General features: G+C 41.4%; 1 protein-coding gene across 2 annotated transcripts in view; it reads left to right on the top strand.

Annotated features, from left to right (window-relative positions):
• The window catches only part of LEKR1 (leucine, glutamate and lysine rich 1), a 109,828-nt gene extending 94,124 nt beyond the window's left edge, over positions 1–15,704 (top strand). Inside the window, exons 11-14 of one of the 2 annotated variants that reach the window (XM_072142943.1) lie at positions 1,192–1,285; positions 4,990–5,154; positions 12,046–12,345; positions 14,151–15,704. In XM_072142943.1, the coding sequence (XP_071999044.1) occupies positions 1,192–1,285; positions 4,990–5,154; positions 12,046–12,345; positions 14,151–14,552 (961 nt within the window). In that variant the 3' untranslated portion in view covers positions 14,553–15,704. The remainder of the gene's footprint in view (positions 1–1,191; positions 1,286–4,989; positions 5,155–12,045; positions 12,346–14,150) is intronic. The other variant, XM_072142944.1, reaches the window with a different exon arrangement.
• Positions 15,705–16,336: the final 632 nt, after the last annotated feature.

The following is a 16,336-nucleotide window of genomic DNA, read 5'->3' as shown; positions in this document are numbered from 1 at the left end:
ATACACTTACATGCTGGTGTGTGGCCCCTTTATCAGGATCTGCTCTTTTTTTAACTTCTTATGCCCTCGATTTTTAAGAAAATATGCTTTAAAAAATATGCAAATCAGCCTGAGGGGCTCCAGGCTCCATTAACTTCTATGGAGCATGGAGCCCCCTTAGGCTCATTTTGAAGCCTTTTTTCTTAAAAACAAAGGCATAAAAAAGCTTAAATAAGAGCGTATCCTGACAAAGGGGGCACATACCAGCATGTAAGTCTACTTGGATTATAATCCATGATCCTGATGCTAGATTTCCTTTAAGTAGTCTGTTGTTTATCCATCGACCTACTTCTGTGTAATGTGGGTGGCCACATTTAGGGCCAGCTCTATTACTAGCGGAAAAACTTAAGTTATGAATATGTTGCATGACTCATAAAAGAGGCTGTACAAACTTTGCAAGTTTTCCTCTTTCCACAAGATCCCCATCCCCAAAACACGCTTATTGGTGAGAGTCCGACTATATCGATCACAAGGACCGGACCCCAGAAATCTGGAGAGTGGGAATTCTGTCCTCACTAATGGGCGGCTTGGCAGGTCAAGCACGGTCCTGCTGCTCCAATCACATGCATGGAAGTGTCAGAAATTGCAGAGCACAGTGTTCTCAAGTGATCTCCAGGGCTCCCATGTACTGTCTATGTGCGCTCTAGTGATAACTGAGCACTACTCCCTGCAATTTCCTGTGGATAGGGGAATACTTGCAAAGTTGGTATAACTCCTTTAAAAAAATGTGGTTGTTAAGGAAGTTTTCCTTAGCAACCAGACTGTCAGACTTAGTTGATCAGTTCATGTCTAGATACTAACTAGATTACATATCATAAAGTTAAGGTATATATTTTTGTATACTTTAAGAATTCTAACTTAAAAATGTAAGTTTTTTGCCACAACAAGTAAAAGAACGGCATGGGGGATGGTAAGGGGTGAGCCATTTTTCCGGACATTAAGTAAGTGCACTGCCCAGAATAATGGAATAGGTCCTATTTCTTGTAAGCAAAGTGCAGGTTTTCAGGAGACCTTTTTCCTTTGAGAAAAGACAATTACAAATAATGTTTTCTACGGCCTCATTCCTGTACTATAAATGTCTTTTAGGACTAAGTAACAGAAGATGAATTGCTACCACATATTATGTTGCTTTCAATGGCCTTTATTTTTCAGAGAAGTGCAGATTGTTTCCTATCAGGACAGAATAGCGCAGCTCCAGGAAGCTCTTACACAAAGGCTGCGGAGCGAGGACAGCTGGGAAACAAAGGTAGGAGCCGACTCTTACAGGTGTATGGGCACTCTGACACAGACAAGTGCACAATAGCTCTCTGCTCTGTCTGCTCAGATGTTTCCAGGGCATCGCCATGATCCCTTCTCTGATAGACAAACACACTTTAGCATTTGCATGGCAACAGAGCGGAACCGATCAAACTCGCACCAAAGGAAGAGAAAATGTTATAGTCAAAGGTTATAGTTGTCTGACTTAGTGACATCTTCTCAAGTTTGTACATTGCATATTTTCTTGTTCCAGATATGTATTTTTAATTTTAAATAAAAGAACAACATCCCTTAAATCTGGGCCTATAGCTAGAACCTCGCCCGTCTCCTTCACACGTTGCGCTTGAATTGTGCTTTGAAACGTTCAGGAATAAGCAGCACATGTTTTACTAGCAACGCACCTTGCTAGTTCCCGAATGCAAACGTTTAGGTCTAATTGCATCTCTGTTTGGGAGTCACTTCCTTAAATTACCGCACAGGGTGTGAATGTGGCCTTAACCTTCCTTCCTGTATAGCAGCCCTCGTCTGTGAGTTAAAAGAAATGACTCCCAAGTTGATGTTTTTTTTCTCACTTTTGACTGACACTTTTCTTAAAGGCAGTAAATCCATTAAAACAGTTGGCCACTTATAGAAAACTTTAATAGGGTAATTGCAAGATCTTGATAGGGTCACCCATATTATACCTAACTAATAAAGTTGCCAATTCGCCGCTGGGAGCCTCCTTCATGATGACCACTCTTATATAAGTGGTTGGAAGGACGGGTGTCCAACCACTACTATGGGACTGGTTATGATGGAGGGGGTATGGATACAGTAAGTCTATACAGCCCCCTCCGCTGGCCAGAACCCAGCAGCACAAGGGACGTCACAGTAAGTCCTGAATCCTGGTGACCCTATTAGGGTCTTGTACTTTTGTACGTTTTGTATAAGTGGCCAACCCCTTTAGTAGAGCTATGCTTGGGAATTGCAGTTAATGGAGTCCTACTGTTACTATAATAGACTGACAATAATGTTTATGAAGGAGCCACTCATGGCCCCAGTAGAAGCAGGATAAACCAGTCTTGTCTGAATTTGGTCTAAATAATTGGCACTGTAGATAATCTGCTTATAGCTGCAGTCTCTTCCGTTTCCCCATCCCTGCTGTACAATCCTGCACCTGGTACACTTGTTGTCTGCATACGGGAATACTTCATGTCCGAACACAAACGACAGGACAAAGAATGAAGTGATGTCCTTCATTGCTCAGTGCACCTGCCCCAAAGGACAATGACTGCTCAGTGTAATGTCACTGCCGCAGGACAGTTATTATTGCTACTTATGTTGATGAGGGTTTTTTTTAATATATTTTAATTAAAATTATTAAAAATATTTTGTATGCAGGGAGCAGGAAATGTACAAAACATATTTAGGGATTTATAACTACACATCTTAAGTACTTTAGTTGCAATTACACAAGATGAATTGCAGTCACAGCCAATTCCATTGACTGCAGCAGTCCTATACCAGGGGAGACAGCACTTTTGTAATCTTAGGTTTCTGAAATGGGGTGTTTGTGGGAAAACACAGAAAAAAATGTAAGTTTCTCTGCAGCATGTCACTGACATTTGGTAAAATCCCATTCACTATGCTGGTATTGTACATTGTACCTGGTCTGTAGCATATAGCATAAACAGCGTCTACAGGTTATTTTCCAAACGCCTAAATCTTAGTAAGAAAAAGCTGAGTGTAAAATAAACACACTTTACATGACAATATCATATGGACTTGCCTACCTCATTTTACCATGGTAAGTATTCAACCCTATGACCCATATGGGTCATCCCTAGGACTGGCAGGTCATGTGATGTACTTGCAACAGGACTCAGGATTTCCTGTGAGGTACCATATCCTCCTGGTTATAGGGAGATGGAGGGGGAGTGTTCACATATCCACTTTGTGATAACCAGTCCCATATCAGTGATTGGAGGGGCATACCAATGACATCTGTATTCCCCTCCAGCCATTGTTATGGGAGTAGACAAAGGGGTTGTCATACATCAATGACTGCACATTTGCTGGAAGCCAGCGGGACATAGGAAGTCCTGCTGCTGGTGGGTCAAACGTCATCACAGGAAGTCCAGAGTCCTGCTGCCAGCGGGACACATGACATCACAGCAAGTCCTGAGTCCTGCTGCCAGCGGGACACATGACATCACAGCAAGTCCTGAGTCCTGCTGCCGGCGGGACATATGACATCACAGCAAGTCCTGAGTCCTGCTGCCGGCGGGACATATGACATCACAGCAAGTCCTGAGTCCTGCTGCCGGTAGGTCACATGACATCACAGGAAGTCCTGAGTCCTGCTGGCAATGGGTCACATGCCCCAGCGACTACCGAGAAACTTACCAGGGTAAGTATGATATAGGTGACCCTATTAGGATCTTATACTTACCCTGATAAAGGTTTTTTTTAGTGGCCAACCCCTATAATATACTTTAGTGAGAGAAGCTTGTGTTCTAATATATATTTGGAAACTCACAATCATATTTAGAACACATACTTGTGTAATATGGTATTCGTAATGCAAATTAGAATTTTGTATATTATTAATGTCAGAGGTGCATTATCCCTTTCTAGTCTGTTATGAAAAAAAAAAAACTAATGTTGTTCAGCTTTCTAAACAGATACTTGTCTTTCCTCTTTTTTTCTGCGCAAAGAGGATTCACTGTTTGACACTGTTGGGCTGCAAGTGAAGAAGTAAAGTTTATAAATATGGTGTTTGCGTGTTACACTTATGTAAAAATATATCAGGAAGTTCAGTTTGGACAAATAATCACGTTACCACCATAGTGATGAGGCAAGTCTCTGGGATGTGTCACTCTGAACTGCTTGATCTAGAAATCCTGTTTACTGACCAGAGATTTGTCACACTGCTCTAATATGTTACAGAGAATGTGACAACCATCCAAAAATAAGGCCCAGTTCACATCTCCATTTGGTCTTCAGTTATTTCTTTCCATTATTGTGAGTCAAAACCATTAGTGGTCGATCACACAGCAACTATACAGCAACTATACAGAAGTAAAGTACCGACTTGTACCTGTTTTGTCTGTTTGGTCACAGCTCGTCTTTGCTCACAATAACTGAAGACCTCAAAGAGATGTGAGCCTAAAATAGAATTCCCTCTTTAATGTGAAATCTCACCCATTTATATATATATATATATATATATATATATATATATATATATATATATATATATATATATGTATATATATAAAAAAATTTCCAATGTAATATTGAAAAAAAAATGCAGAGAAGAGTCATATTTGCCTGAGATGAGTCACGTTTAGAGGCAGAAGGGGGGAGGTCACTGCAGACACACCTATATTCAGTTCTTTGTTATCTAGAACCATCCTGGTGTTAAATGAAAGATACAATTCTCAGATTCATTCTACATCCCTCTTAGCTTTTTTTTTTTGCTGCAGTTAACTTTCAATTTCCACTTTTTACAATGCGCCCACTGTGTGTACCCACAATCTAATGCAGACCTGAACCAAAATATGATAATATAATAATATGATGGTGATCATGAGACCTAGCGGCTGAGATAACACGCTGTGCCATAAGTAAGGCTTATGAAAGGCTTAATTTACTTCCAATTTGTGTCATGTCAACAGACTTCATAGTTTTTTTTTTACTTTCTTCCTAAAGATGCGGAATGAACTGGAAAACCAGCGACAACAATATTTACTGAGGATGGAGGAAACTAAGACACAGCTCCAAGAAGAAGCAAATATGGGGCTTGAGATTGAGAGACAGAAACATCAGGAAATGTTAAAGAATTTCCAAAGCATGAATGAGGCTCTAGAAGGAAAGGTTAGCTGTTTCCATGTTATTTAGTTGCATCCACTTTACCATTTTTAACTTTTTAATGCGTTTTAGGTTTTTGCCCTCCATTGTACCGCTGAACAACATATTTGCTCAGCGGAGGCGGGGGGATGGATTCATTATGTTACATCCATCCCCCATCGCCTCCAATGATCTCTGCTGAACATATACGTTCCTTAGCAGTAGGGAACAGGATGGAAAAACACAGTTTGCTACATCTTTCTATCCTGTTTTTCTCATGGTACGTAAAGTGGCCAGACAGAGGCAAAACGGATGTCTCCATCTGCCAGTATGTGTCTATGGCTATGCGGGAGCTTTCCTGGCATAAAAGATGAGCGTATCACATAAATGTAAAGAGAACTTAGCCTTACAATGCTTCACCATTTCCGTTCTTGCATTTTACTTTTTTTACTCCTCACTTTCCAAAAGTCCTACCTTTTTAACTTTTATTTAACAGAGAAGTATGAGGGCTTGTTTTCTGTGGGACAAATTGTACTTCCTATTGACATTATTTCTTTTTTTGTATGCAATGTGCTGGGAGCTGGGAAAAAATTCCAAATCTTTTAAAAAGCTCAGTTGCGCAATTTTGTTATGGGCTTTATATTTACAGCTTTCACTGTATAATCCAGAAGGCACATCACCCTTTATTCTATGGGTCAGTGTGACCACAAGGTTACCAAACTTGTATACTTATGTTATGTTTTATATCTAAGTGTATAAAACTGTATGAGTGGACTTTTTTTTTATAGAATTGAACATTTTTATTAAATATTTTTTTATATGTAATGATGAAAAAGCAATGGATGTTTTATTTCATTACATTAGAAATATTTTATTAATATATCCATATTGACATGTAGTTGGTACTGATAAATTATATCAACATTAGAGCTGAGTGGATCAGAACTTCCTGATTTGGTTCGGAGTTTAGGTGCTGCTCCTGAGCGACTCGGACAAAATGCCAGATTGGCTGCCGAACAGACAATATGGGAAATTAACACTCATAGCAATTAGCCATGGCTATGATTGGCTAGGGGTGTCAATCACAGGCATGGCTAAGAGCGTAAATCTGCCAGTCTTTCTGTTTGGCAGCCTATCCGGCAATATGCCCAGGTAGTGTGGAGCGTACCCGAGTCTGAATGGGAAGTTCAGATTCACTTATCTCTGATCAACATTGTTGCTAGAACCCAGGGTTTCACACCAAAATTTGTCTTTCCTGTTGCCATTATACATTTTGCCCTCTTTTTTTCTCTAGTGCATGTGGTGACATATTTTCTCCAAGTAGAGAATTCATGGGCATCTGGCCATCCACATGATCTAAAAAGAAAACATGTTTCATTGCACCATGTCACCTTCTAATACTGTTTTATGTTCCAGTTCTCACTTGCACTATATCATAGTCAACATTAACATTTGTGCTATAATCTCTACTGTGGGATCTGACTGGGCAGCTGACTATCCATCTCCACTCACATCACTGGGCCATATGCAACCATTGACATAAACTGTCAGATGGAGGCATGTTGCCTCCCTCTGACCAACATACAATGCAACCAGCTACGATTTTCCATGCTGTTGCCTCCTGCTGAGTGACATAATACACTCACAGGCAATAGAAGCCTATGGGGAATGGATGCAGCGTATTGCACCCCTCCTCCAGCCTCGGTGAGCAGGTATGTCGCTCCCCTTGAGGGAGGACGCAGGTGATGTCACTTTCCATGTATTGGAAACCCCATATACCGCCTGCTGCTGTTCACTCCCCCCCCCCCATTTGGAGCAGTAACCGGTCAACGTATGTGTCATATGTTGTAATGACACATTGGGAATCCGCATTGTAGTTACCCTGGTAGACTTTACCCTTCCACCTGTCAGAGCTGCAGGTCACGTGGCCCACCGACAGTTTCTTGGACTACCTGTGACGTCCCATGTCCTGCGGACATTTGGTAAAAAGCACACTGCCCTCTGATCCACAGGACACAGGGCATAACAGGAAGTCTTGAAATTAGCTGGTGGGTCATGGGACCCATTGCTTTTACCGGCAAAAGGGGAAAGTTTATTGGGGGTAACTACAATATGGGTGAACTACAATATGCCCAACCCCTTTAGGCTTAGTAAATATCTCCCTAGTTCTGCTTGTCACATTTAGCCGAGGTGCAGTAAGTGCATTACTCTGGCATAGGAAGAGTATAGAGCAAACTAATAGAATATGTTATAGTCTGCTGTATAGTCAGGGCAGAGGATATCCTGTGAAATAAGCGTAACATTTTGCTTTTCTATTATATTACGGACACAAAATATGAGAAATGGCTGCCAAATCTGACACAGAAAATTGACACATACAAAGATGGATGTTTGCCAGTGGAAACGTGGTGATGCATATGTTCTCATCTCCAGCAGATCCAGACCGGAACTGAAGAGTCACAGCGCTGTAAATGAGCAGTGAGAATGTAACAATGCCGGCTCTATCGGCTTCCCTGCCCATATTGTAAGGCTGCTTCTTGTAATGTGGAATATGGCTGCTCACTTCACTTTAGGTCTTTGGCTGCTAATATGGATATTATTATTTTGGCTGCGGGAACATAGGTGACATTGGGCAGTAAACGTCATTTTTAAGCAAAGAGCAAAACCCATGAGTAACATCTTGTGCTTAACCTCCAATTGCCATATATACAGCGGGTACGGAACGTATTCAGATCCATTAAAAATTTTCAATTTTTATTTCATTGGAGCCACTTGGTAAAATCAAATAAGTTTTTACTCATTAATGTAAACTCTGCACCCCATCTTGACAGAAAAAAACCCCCAGAAATGTAGATATTTTTGCTAATTTATTAAATAAGAAAAACTAATATATCACATGGTCATAAGTATTTATGGTGTGGTTTTCTCCACACATGCCACTTCGAATTAACACCAAAAAGGTCAATCTACGTCTCATAGTCTGAGAGTCCTTTATGTGTTGTTTTGCAAACTATATACAGCTTTCATATGTCTTGCACTGAGGAGAGGCTTCCATCGGCACACTCTACCATAAAGCCCAGACTGGTGGAGGCTGCAATGATAGTTGACTTTGTGGAACTTTCTCCCATCTCCCTAGTGCATCTCTGGATCTCAGCCACAGTAATCTTGGGGTTCTTTTTTTCTTCTCTCACCAAGGCTTTTCTTATACGATTGCTTAGCTTGGCTGGATGGTCATATTGATGAAGAATTGTGGTCTTCCCAAACTTATTCTTTTTAACGATTATGGAGGCCACTGTGCTCTTAGGAACCTTGAGTGCTACTACAAAGGCTACAGAGGGACTCTGGCTCTGTAGGGGGTAGCTATTAACTAACACCTTCACAGCAACAGCGACTCCAGAGTTCTTTTAGGAGCTTTTTTCAGACAAGATACACAGGAAATATTAATATCCCATTCATGGAGTTATGGTCCATCTCAGCCCGAGACCAGATACATTTTTGGCATAGGTATAGCCAGTTTATATAGCCAGTATAACGCATAACTCTGTCTAGCTAGGCTCTAGCAGTCTTGGACACGGAGATATAAATATATCTTATTGGGAACATAGTAAATGGGTCATGTCTGGTATCAATGTGATCCAGGGATTTACCCTATGCCTTCCCATGGAGAACCTAAAACTCCTCCATGGTTCTGGACCTGATATTAGGTAGCAGGGTCCCTAGAGCCCTTATAAGGGGGTGCAGGGGTTTGTCTGCACCTATTATAAAAATGAGAGCTGGTGGCGGCTTATTGGGTTGATAAGGTTCTGTTTCACTGAGGCTATTGAAAGGGGTCTTTCAGCAGTTCAGGGTTATGATTTATTGTTGTGCCATATCTGGAGGTTGTGTGAACAACTCTAACTTACTTCCTGTGTCTTCGAGAACCCGTGCATTCTGAGAGTGGTATAAAAGGATAATTAATTGACCTTGTGTACACCTCAGGGGTCCAAAAACGTCACATTTCGTCACAGAGTCCATGGATAACAATAAAAGATTACCACAATCACAATGACTGTATTTATGAGTTAGCTTCCCTGGTTTATCATGCCCATTTTGATGGTCGATTTCCTTTGAATACCACATCCTAGATCTCAATGAATGACCTATTGCAGTTGCAATTTTTTATTCATTACATAGTGGAATGTGTTGGGAACAATAAAACATTAAAATGATCACTGAAAATCAAAATTAATATCTGGATTTGGAACGATAAGGTGTGAATTTGGAATGATACTCAAAGTGGAAAATCCACGTATAGGTTTCTCCCACTTCAGTAGAAATGTCTCAGTAGTGTGTGTGGCCTCCAAGTGTCTATATGACCTCCCTACAATGTCTGAGGCGACGGATGTTCTCCTGAGGGATCTCCTCCCAGATCTGGATTAAAGCATCAGTTAACTCCTGGACAGTCTGTGTACAGCATGACGTTTGGATGCCATTGCTGTGTGCCCACAATATTTTAGATTTTCATAAGCTAGTGAGGTAAGAAGGAAATTCTGGCTTGTTTGCCTGTAAATGAGAATGAATTTCCAGATATTAGCCTTCCACCTGCTTGTGATAATGTACATTCATTCCATATTGCTGGTGTTGTAGCGTGTGTGATTGATGTTTGCGGTGTAGTATAAGTGATTGCTCTGCCATCGTTTCCTCATCTCTAACCCTATTTTTGGCCACTCTCGTAATCAGCCTTTGGGCTCCTCCAATGACCTGCCGCTCCGCAATTCACAATATGCGTGTTTACATTTTAGTGCTCATACAATCATCAGTCGTGTTATTATCGGTTTTTCTCTTTTGCTGTTGCTTTTCCTGTATCCACATCTATTACCGAGAATTTTCTGTATTGAAAATCAGTTTTTTCTTCCTTTTATGAGGAAAAAGGGCTTATATTTTACTGTACTCTACTAATTCTGATCATTCAGCTCAAATGAGTTCAATATTTTTTTCAGATTAGCCAAAAATAAAGTAACGTGATCCTTAAGGGGTTTTCCTGTAATGGAAAGTGATGGCATATTTGTAGGATATACCATTACTTTATCTGTTTGAAGAACTCCCTCTGACATTGAGAATAAATGGGGCTTTTAACACATCTACAGACAATGAACAGGTTTGTGCAGCAATAAACCAGCAATGCGGTCCTGCTTTGTCAAGATATGTAGGTGTGCTGGCACTCAGATTCCCATCTGAAAGTGATGGCCTATTCATTACTGACTCAGTAGACTGATTTTTTTCCTCATGACTTCCTTCCTTCTAAAGTCAACTTTTACAATTTAGCTAATGAACCAGAAGAGCAGTGAGCAGGAGCATTTACCCCTCCTTCTGTGTGACATCACAGCAGCCAGAGAGAGGAGGGAAGTGCTGAGGGAGCAGGGGGAGGGTGAGACAGCGTACCAGCCTTCTGACTCATTAGCATCATTTTAAAAGTTGATTTTAGAAGGAAGGAGGCCATGGATAACAAATATAAGAAGATTACTACAGTCACGGTTCCAGGATCCATGAGGAAGTGATTGATTTTGATGGTAAATTTCCTAAGTGTGTAGGAATGGGGTCGCTGCTGTGGCGACTAGGATGTGAAGTAGTAATCGTAATTCTCTGTAACCCCTTCAAGGGAAGAGAGCAAACAGTGTAAGGTAGCAGAGAGAAGGGGATCCATGTAGATTGGGTAATTGTGTCCCATTGCATACCATCAATTTTGTCTTTACAGTAGGTGGCCAGGTCCTTGGCATCGGCGCTTGTGACAGATGGCTGCACTTGAGAGTTAGTATGGAGAGGCTTAAAGGGGTTTTCCCACGAACAAAGGTTAGGCCCTATCCACGTGATAGGGCCTAACTTGCAGATCAGTGGGGGTCTCAGTGTTGAGACCCCAACAGATCACGAAAAGTAGGGGTCCGATGGGGTCCCACGTATCTCTGTCAGACTACTCATCGATCTGGACTAATTGCACTCTGCAATTTCCGTCAGCTCCATAGAGATTAATGGAGCAGAACAGTCATGTGCGGCCCTCTGCTCCATTAATCTGACGGAGCGACGAGGGGTCCGACGGAGGTATGTGGGACCCCATCGGACCCCTCGTTTTCGTGATCTGTGGAGGTCTCAGCATTGAGAAGGTTTCTGTGAAATGTATTTTTATAGAGATGTCAATGAATAACCTCTATACTCCAGCAGTGACCTGCTTCAGCCAGCAATAGGTTAAATAGTAAAGGAATGTGTGTCAAGCAGGACCAGGAATCAGAGACTATAAGGGACCTGTTAAGTGCCAGTATAAGAGTGGTGGGTAATTTGTGTAGATGAGAACCACTTTTTGAAATTTTCTGTGCCATGTTTTCCCATTAAAATAATTATTGCTAAGAAAATTTATTTTACTCCATTTAACCATTAATATATTTTTTTTATTTGAGTACCCAGTAAACAGGAAATTCAAATTGTGAAATTATAGTTTAGGAATGGAAATATTACTGTAATCACTTGTAAAAAATAGATATAGCTGTCCGTAAACGGAAAGATAGACACAACTGTATCACTGCTGGTCCACACATACCCTCAGAGATATCGATTGCTACCATAATAGTGTGGCCTACAGATTCCTACACCCGGCGTGCTATGTGCTCGGCACCTCCACATAGACGACAGTGATATATATGTGGAAAGAATGTTCCCATGAGAAAGTGGACTCTGCATTAACCTCCAGATCACTTTAATGTTAGCAGACACACAAGGTCAGCATCCTGACCCATCTCTAAACCCAAGTAATGGGAGCCGATACGGCATTACTTCATTCTCACGTCTTGTCAGTTGGTCACAGCTACCATATCCACTCTACAAATCATCAATAGACTGTCTCTATATATATTCCCGGAGATAAATCCATCCTACTTAAATGTCTTACAGATACCTTCACTTATCTCCAATGCATGTGATGAACTCCAAGCAGAGGTGAACATGCTGGAAAAGAAGTTACAAGAATCTCAGGCGAGACTTACTGAGAAAAACCAGGCTAAAGATTATGAGGTTGCAAACCTAAAGAAAATAGTTTCTGACCTGGAATATCGATTGAAAAAAGAACAAGACCACAACATTTCTGTTTTGGAAGAAATGAGAAGAGATGTCCACACAAAAGCGGAGAAACTGAAAGAGCTGAACTTATCCTGTGCAGAGCTGAGACGCCACTTGGATCTGGCCAAGCAAGAGGTAACGTATCTCTGCCCATCTCTACATGCTCCATGGTAGGTCGTGGAAACATCCTCTAGTTTCCATAGTTACATCATGTAAGCATCAGCTTGTGGATTTAGCTTATGAGCATGAATTCACATGCTGCATATTTGTAGCAGAAATTTCACCAACAGTCTCTTTCATCTGTATTGGGCTTACAGGAACTCATGTCCGTGCCACCAGAACAACCAATTTAGGGATATAGACCTGATTTTCAGTTGCAGAGATTTCTTCAACAGATCTGCCACGTATGGATATACCTAAAGTACAAATCACTTCATTCCGGCTTTAAGATACATCCCTGGGTAATGGATGGGGAGCCCATGGTGGTAGACGGCCTTCTCCAGGGATCAGATGGAGGCAACGTTGTGCAAAGAAAAAAATGCAACATGCGACTTTTCACAGTGGCACAGTGGCCCTGATAAATATGCCCCTCTGTCTATGTGAGTCTATGTGGGATAGATGCAATGTATATGGATAGTTACATCACTGACTGAATCCAGTGACTTACCCGGTCCAGTGGCGATCCTGTGGTGCGTTGTCCGAGGAGGATTCGGGTCTGCCGGGATTCACTAAGGTCGCGTGCTCGATATCCAGCAGGTGTCGCTGCTGCGCCGAGGTCCGCCGGAGTTCACCTTCTTCTTCCCTGTACATGTAAGTGCTGATCTTGCGACACAATTCTTTTTTTAAATTCCGCGGTTTGTCCGAATCCGTCGGGTTGTCCGACGGCCACGCACCCCGATTTCTGTTGCCGATTGCGCCACAATACGATCGCGTGCGCCAAAACCTGGGGCAATTCAGTGCAAAATGCCACAAATCAGAAATATTCCAGAGAACCTGACGGAATCGCGGCTGCAGGACCCTTAGTAAATGTGCCCCAATGTGATTGCAATGGAAAATATAGTGATTCGAGGAGGCAGCATTTGAATTGCCTACACCCTGCCTATAATGCTCTGTGGTACTTCCTTTTTATCGCTGTATGGGTTTCATGCACATGGCTCTGCTGGGAGCATTTTTCCAAATGTTCCCCACTGCTGCTTTTTTTATTAGCTTGAACAGTTTTTGAGTACTTGAATAGCAAAAGAACCAGGCTAAACACAGCATAGTTATCTCTCATAACACCGGTGTTAACTTCCTACTAGAGAAAATTGGAATTGGGGCAAATCTATATTTTGGGAGAAATTACAGAAATTGGTAGGATTTGTAGTTGGTAGGAATTTTTCATCTAACAGAAAAAAGGGGTCTTTCGATATTCTTTGATACTAAGGGAGCGATTTTCCAATCACATCGCTCGTGTATCTCCGGCATTCCTATGTCTATGAGAGTGGCGGAGGTAGCTAAGCACTGTGCTCGCCAATTTTTGACACTCCCATTGTCCTGAAGTATTGGTCTACCTCCGACTCCATGAATAATTGAGAACTGGATCCCTGTTCTTGTGATCGGTGAGATCCCATTCTCCATTAAAATGATATAGATTTATTAAGTTTAAAGTTTTTCAGTCACAGGGGTAAAGGGATTGGCCACGGGCACAAGGTTATCGGCAATCCCCAGAGCTATGTTTTGCTCTGTATTTAGCACAAAAAGTTGAGGCTAAATGGGCATGTGGGTGGAGATGGGACCAGTGGGAAATCCATAATCCTTGGAATGCTTCCATCCTGTTATTCTACCATGGTAAACTATTTTCAACCTACAGTCCTTAACCTACCTTACTATCTTCAACCTACCCCTTTCAGTGTAAGACCTGCTTATCCTGTGATGAAATAAGTAGTTTGTTTTTTTTGTAGATTGAATTTCTTAAGGAGACTGTGCGCTTGGAGTGTGAAGAACGCTATGAGCTCACCGAGGCCCTGACCCAGGCTAAGCAGCAACTGCTTGAAATAAAAAGAGTCAATGGAAATCTCCCAAGATCACAAAGGCCCTTCACTCCAGACAAGCCAGCTTCTCCTTACCGAACACAGAAGAAGCCTCCTATTACCTCACCAACCAGTAATGGAACCAAGCTAATGAGTTTATCTGGAACGTATGCATCTTCCAGTGCCACCAACTATAACAAGCTCCGGCAGAGCAGCGGTAGCAGCTTACCAATGCTACAGTCACCACAGCCTCCAAAAGAGAGGACATCTTCTCTGACCGATACACGGCATAAAATAACCGCAATTCTCAGGAGAAATTCTACTCAGCCTTAGAGCAGTCCTGGCTCACCAGAGAAATACTCTCTCCTCAATTAGTGCAGAGCGTTCCTCTGTTCTTGGAGTGATAGAAGAAATCTCAGCAGAGGGGGTGCTTCATGATATGGAGGTTCTCTTGTATATTGTGGGCATTTAGGGTCAGAACAACGAATATGATAAAAATTATTTGGTGTATATAAAAATAATCATATATCACAGAGCGCATCTGATCCTGTTTCGGGACTACTTGGACCCCTTGATTGGCTGCAGCAGTCACATGACCTTGTGCTGGGTGCAAGTAAAGAGTGTTGGGGGACTGGGCAGCATCAACTTTTTTTATATTCACCATGTGCTAAAAATGAATTTTCCTCCTCCTCTTGAGGTCATGCCTGATGGTACAAATTCATAAATTATAGGGAATTTCAGACACAACTATTTCTGCTTCCAGCAAAGTGATGATTTCATGTTCAAAGCAAACAAATCTCCTGACCAATATAGAACCGCATATCATCCACCGGATACCAGCTGAGGCACAGCACAGGACAAGCCGATGGACAAACCAGCCGGGGTCGCCTACTCTCTAAGTGTACAATATGTTGTAATGATAGTATATTTCCTACTGTACAACACTCATATACAGGCGGACCCCTACTTAAGAACACCCGACTTACAGACAACCCCTATTTACAAATGGACCTCTGGATGTTGGTAATTTACTGTCCTTTAGCCTCAGGCTACAATAAACAGCTATAACAGTTATCAAAGGTGTCTGTAATGAAGCTTTAGTGTTAATCCTGGTTCTAATGACAACCCAACATTTTTAAAATCCAATTGTCACAGAGACAAAAATTGACTGGGACTACAATTATAAAATGTACAGTTCCGACTTACGTACAAACTCCACTTAAGAACAAGCCTACAGAACCTGTCTTGTACATAACCTGGGGACCCCCTGTATACATTTACTAAAAGCACTGACAGTAATTTCCTCACTAAGTTATCATTGTTGCTGCTGAAGTGATTCGGAGGACTGTGCTCGCCATCTACTGGTAACAGGTGGTAATCATCTCTCTAACAATGGACCTCACTCGCAAAATACCTGTAGTATCAGCTGTAGATGGGATACAAAACATTATCTAACATTACCTAACACTGACAGACGGATATTGAGTGCCAATTTTTTTTTATATATTATTTCATATTTTTCTTCACTAAAAGTAAAAAAAACTAAAGTAATAATAAATCTTTATGTATATAATTCTATCGTATTCTGCAGCGCTTTACAAATCACCGGATACATATAGAAATAAAATAATACATTACAGAATAACATGGTCAAACTATATTTCTCTCAGTCCTTATAATTTATTTAAATCCAATATTACTACTCCTCCCAGATTTTAGAAAATTCCTTTGACAATGTTCATTTCATAGATACAGTGGGGTAGCTGTGGAATAAGACTGCAATGGGCCTGGACTGTATGAATATTATAGCCCCTAAAAGTCTGGAATCACTTCCCACATCTGGTACTAGAATCAGCTTCTTGGAGAGTGGAGGATGCATTTCAGGATTTTTCAGGACCTTTGGGGGAACCTTCAAAGGTCCTGAAATGGTTTTGTGTGCCTGTGTATTGAGAGCAGGGACAGATATAGGAGGATTTCAGAGTTCTGCATCATTTTCCCACAGGAGATTATAAAATGAAAGCTGAGCCATGAGCAACCAGAACAGTTTTGCTCTCCGACACCTCTGATAGATCTCCTCAATTGTTCAGATCTGTTTCAGTTTTCCAGACCTCATCAGC

This window comes from Engystomops pustulosus, chromosome 3, assembly GCF_040894005.1.
Source record: "Engystomops pustulosus chromosome 3, aEngPut4.maternal, whole genome shotgun sequence".
NCBI classification, from domain to species: domain Eukaryota; kingdom Metazoa; phylum Chordata; class Amphibia; order Anura; family Leptodactylidae; genus Engystomops; species Engystomops pustulosus.
Note: the sequence above shows the minus strand (reverse complement) of the source record. Positions and strands in the feature narration are given on the sequence as shown.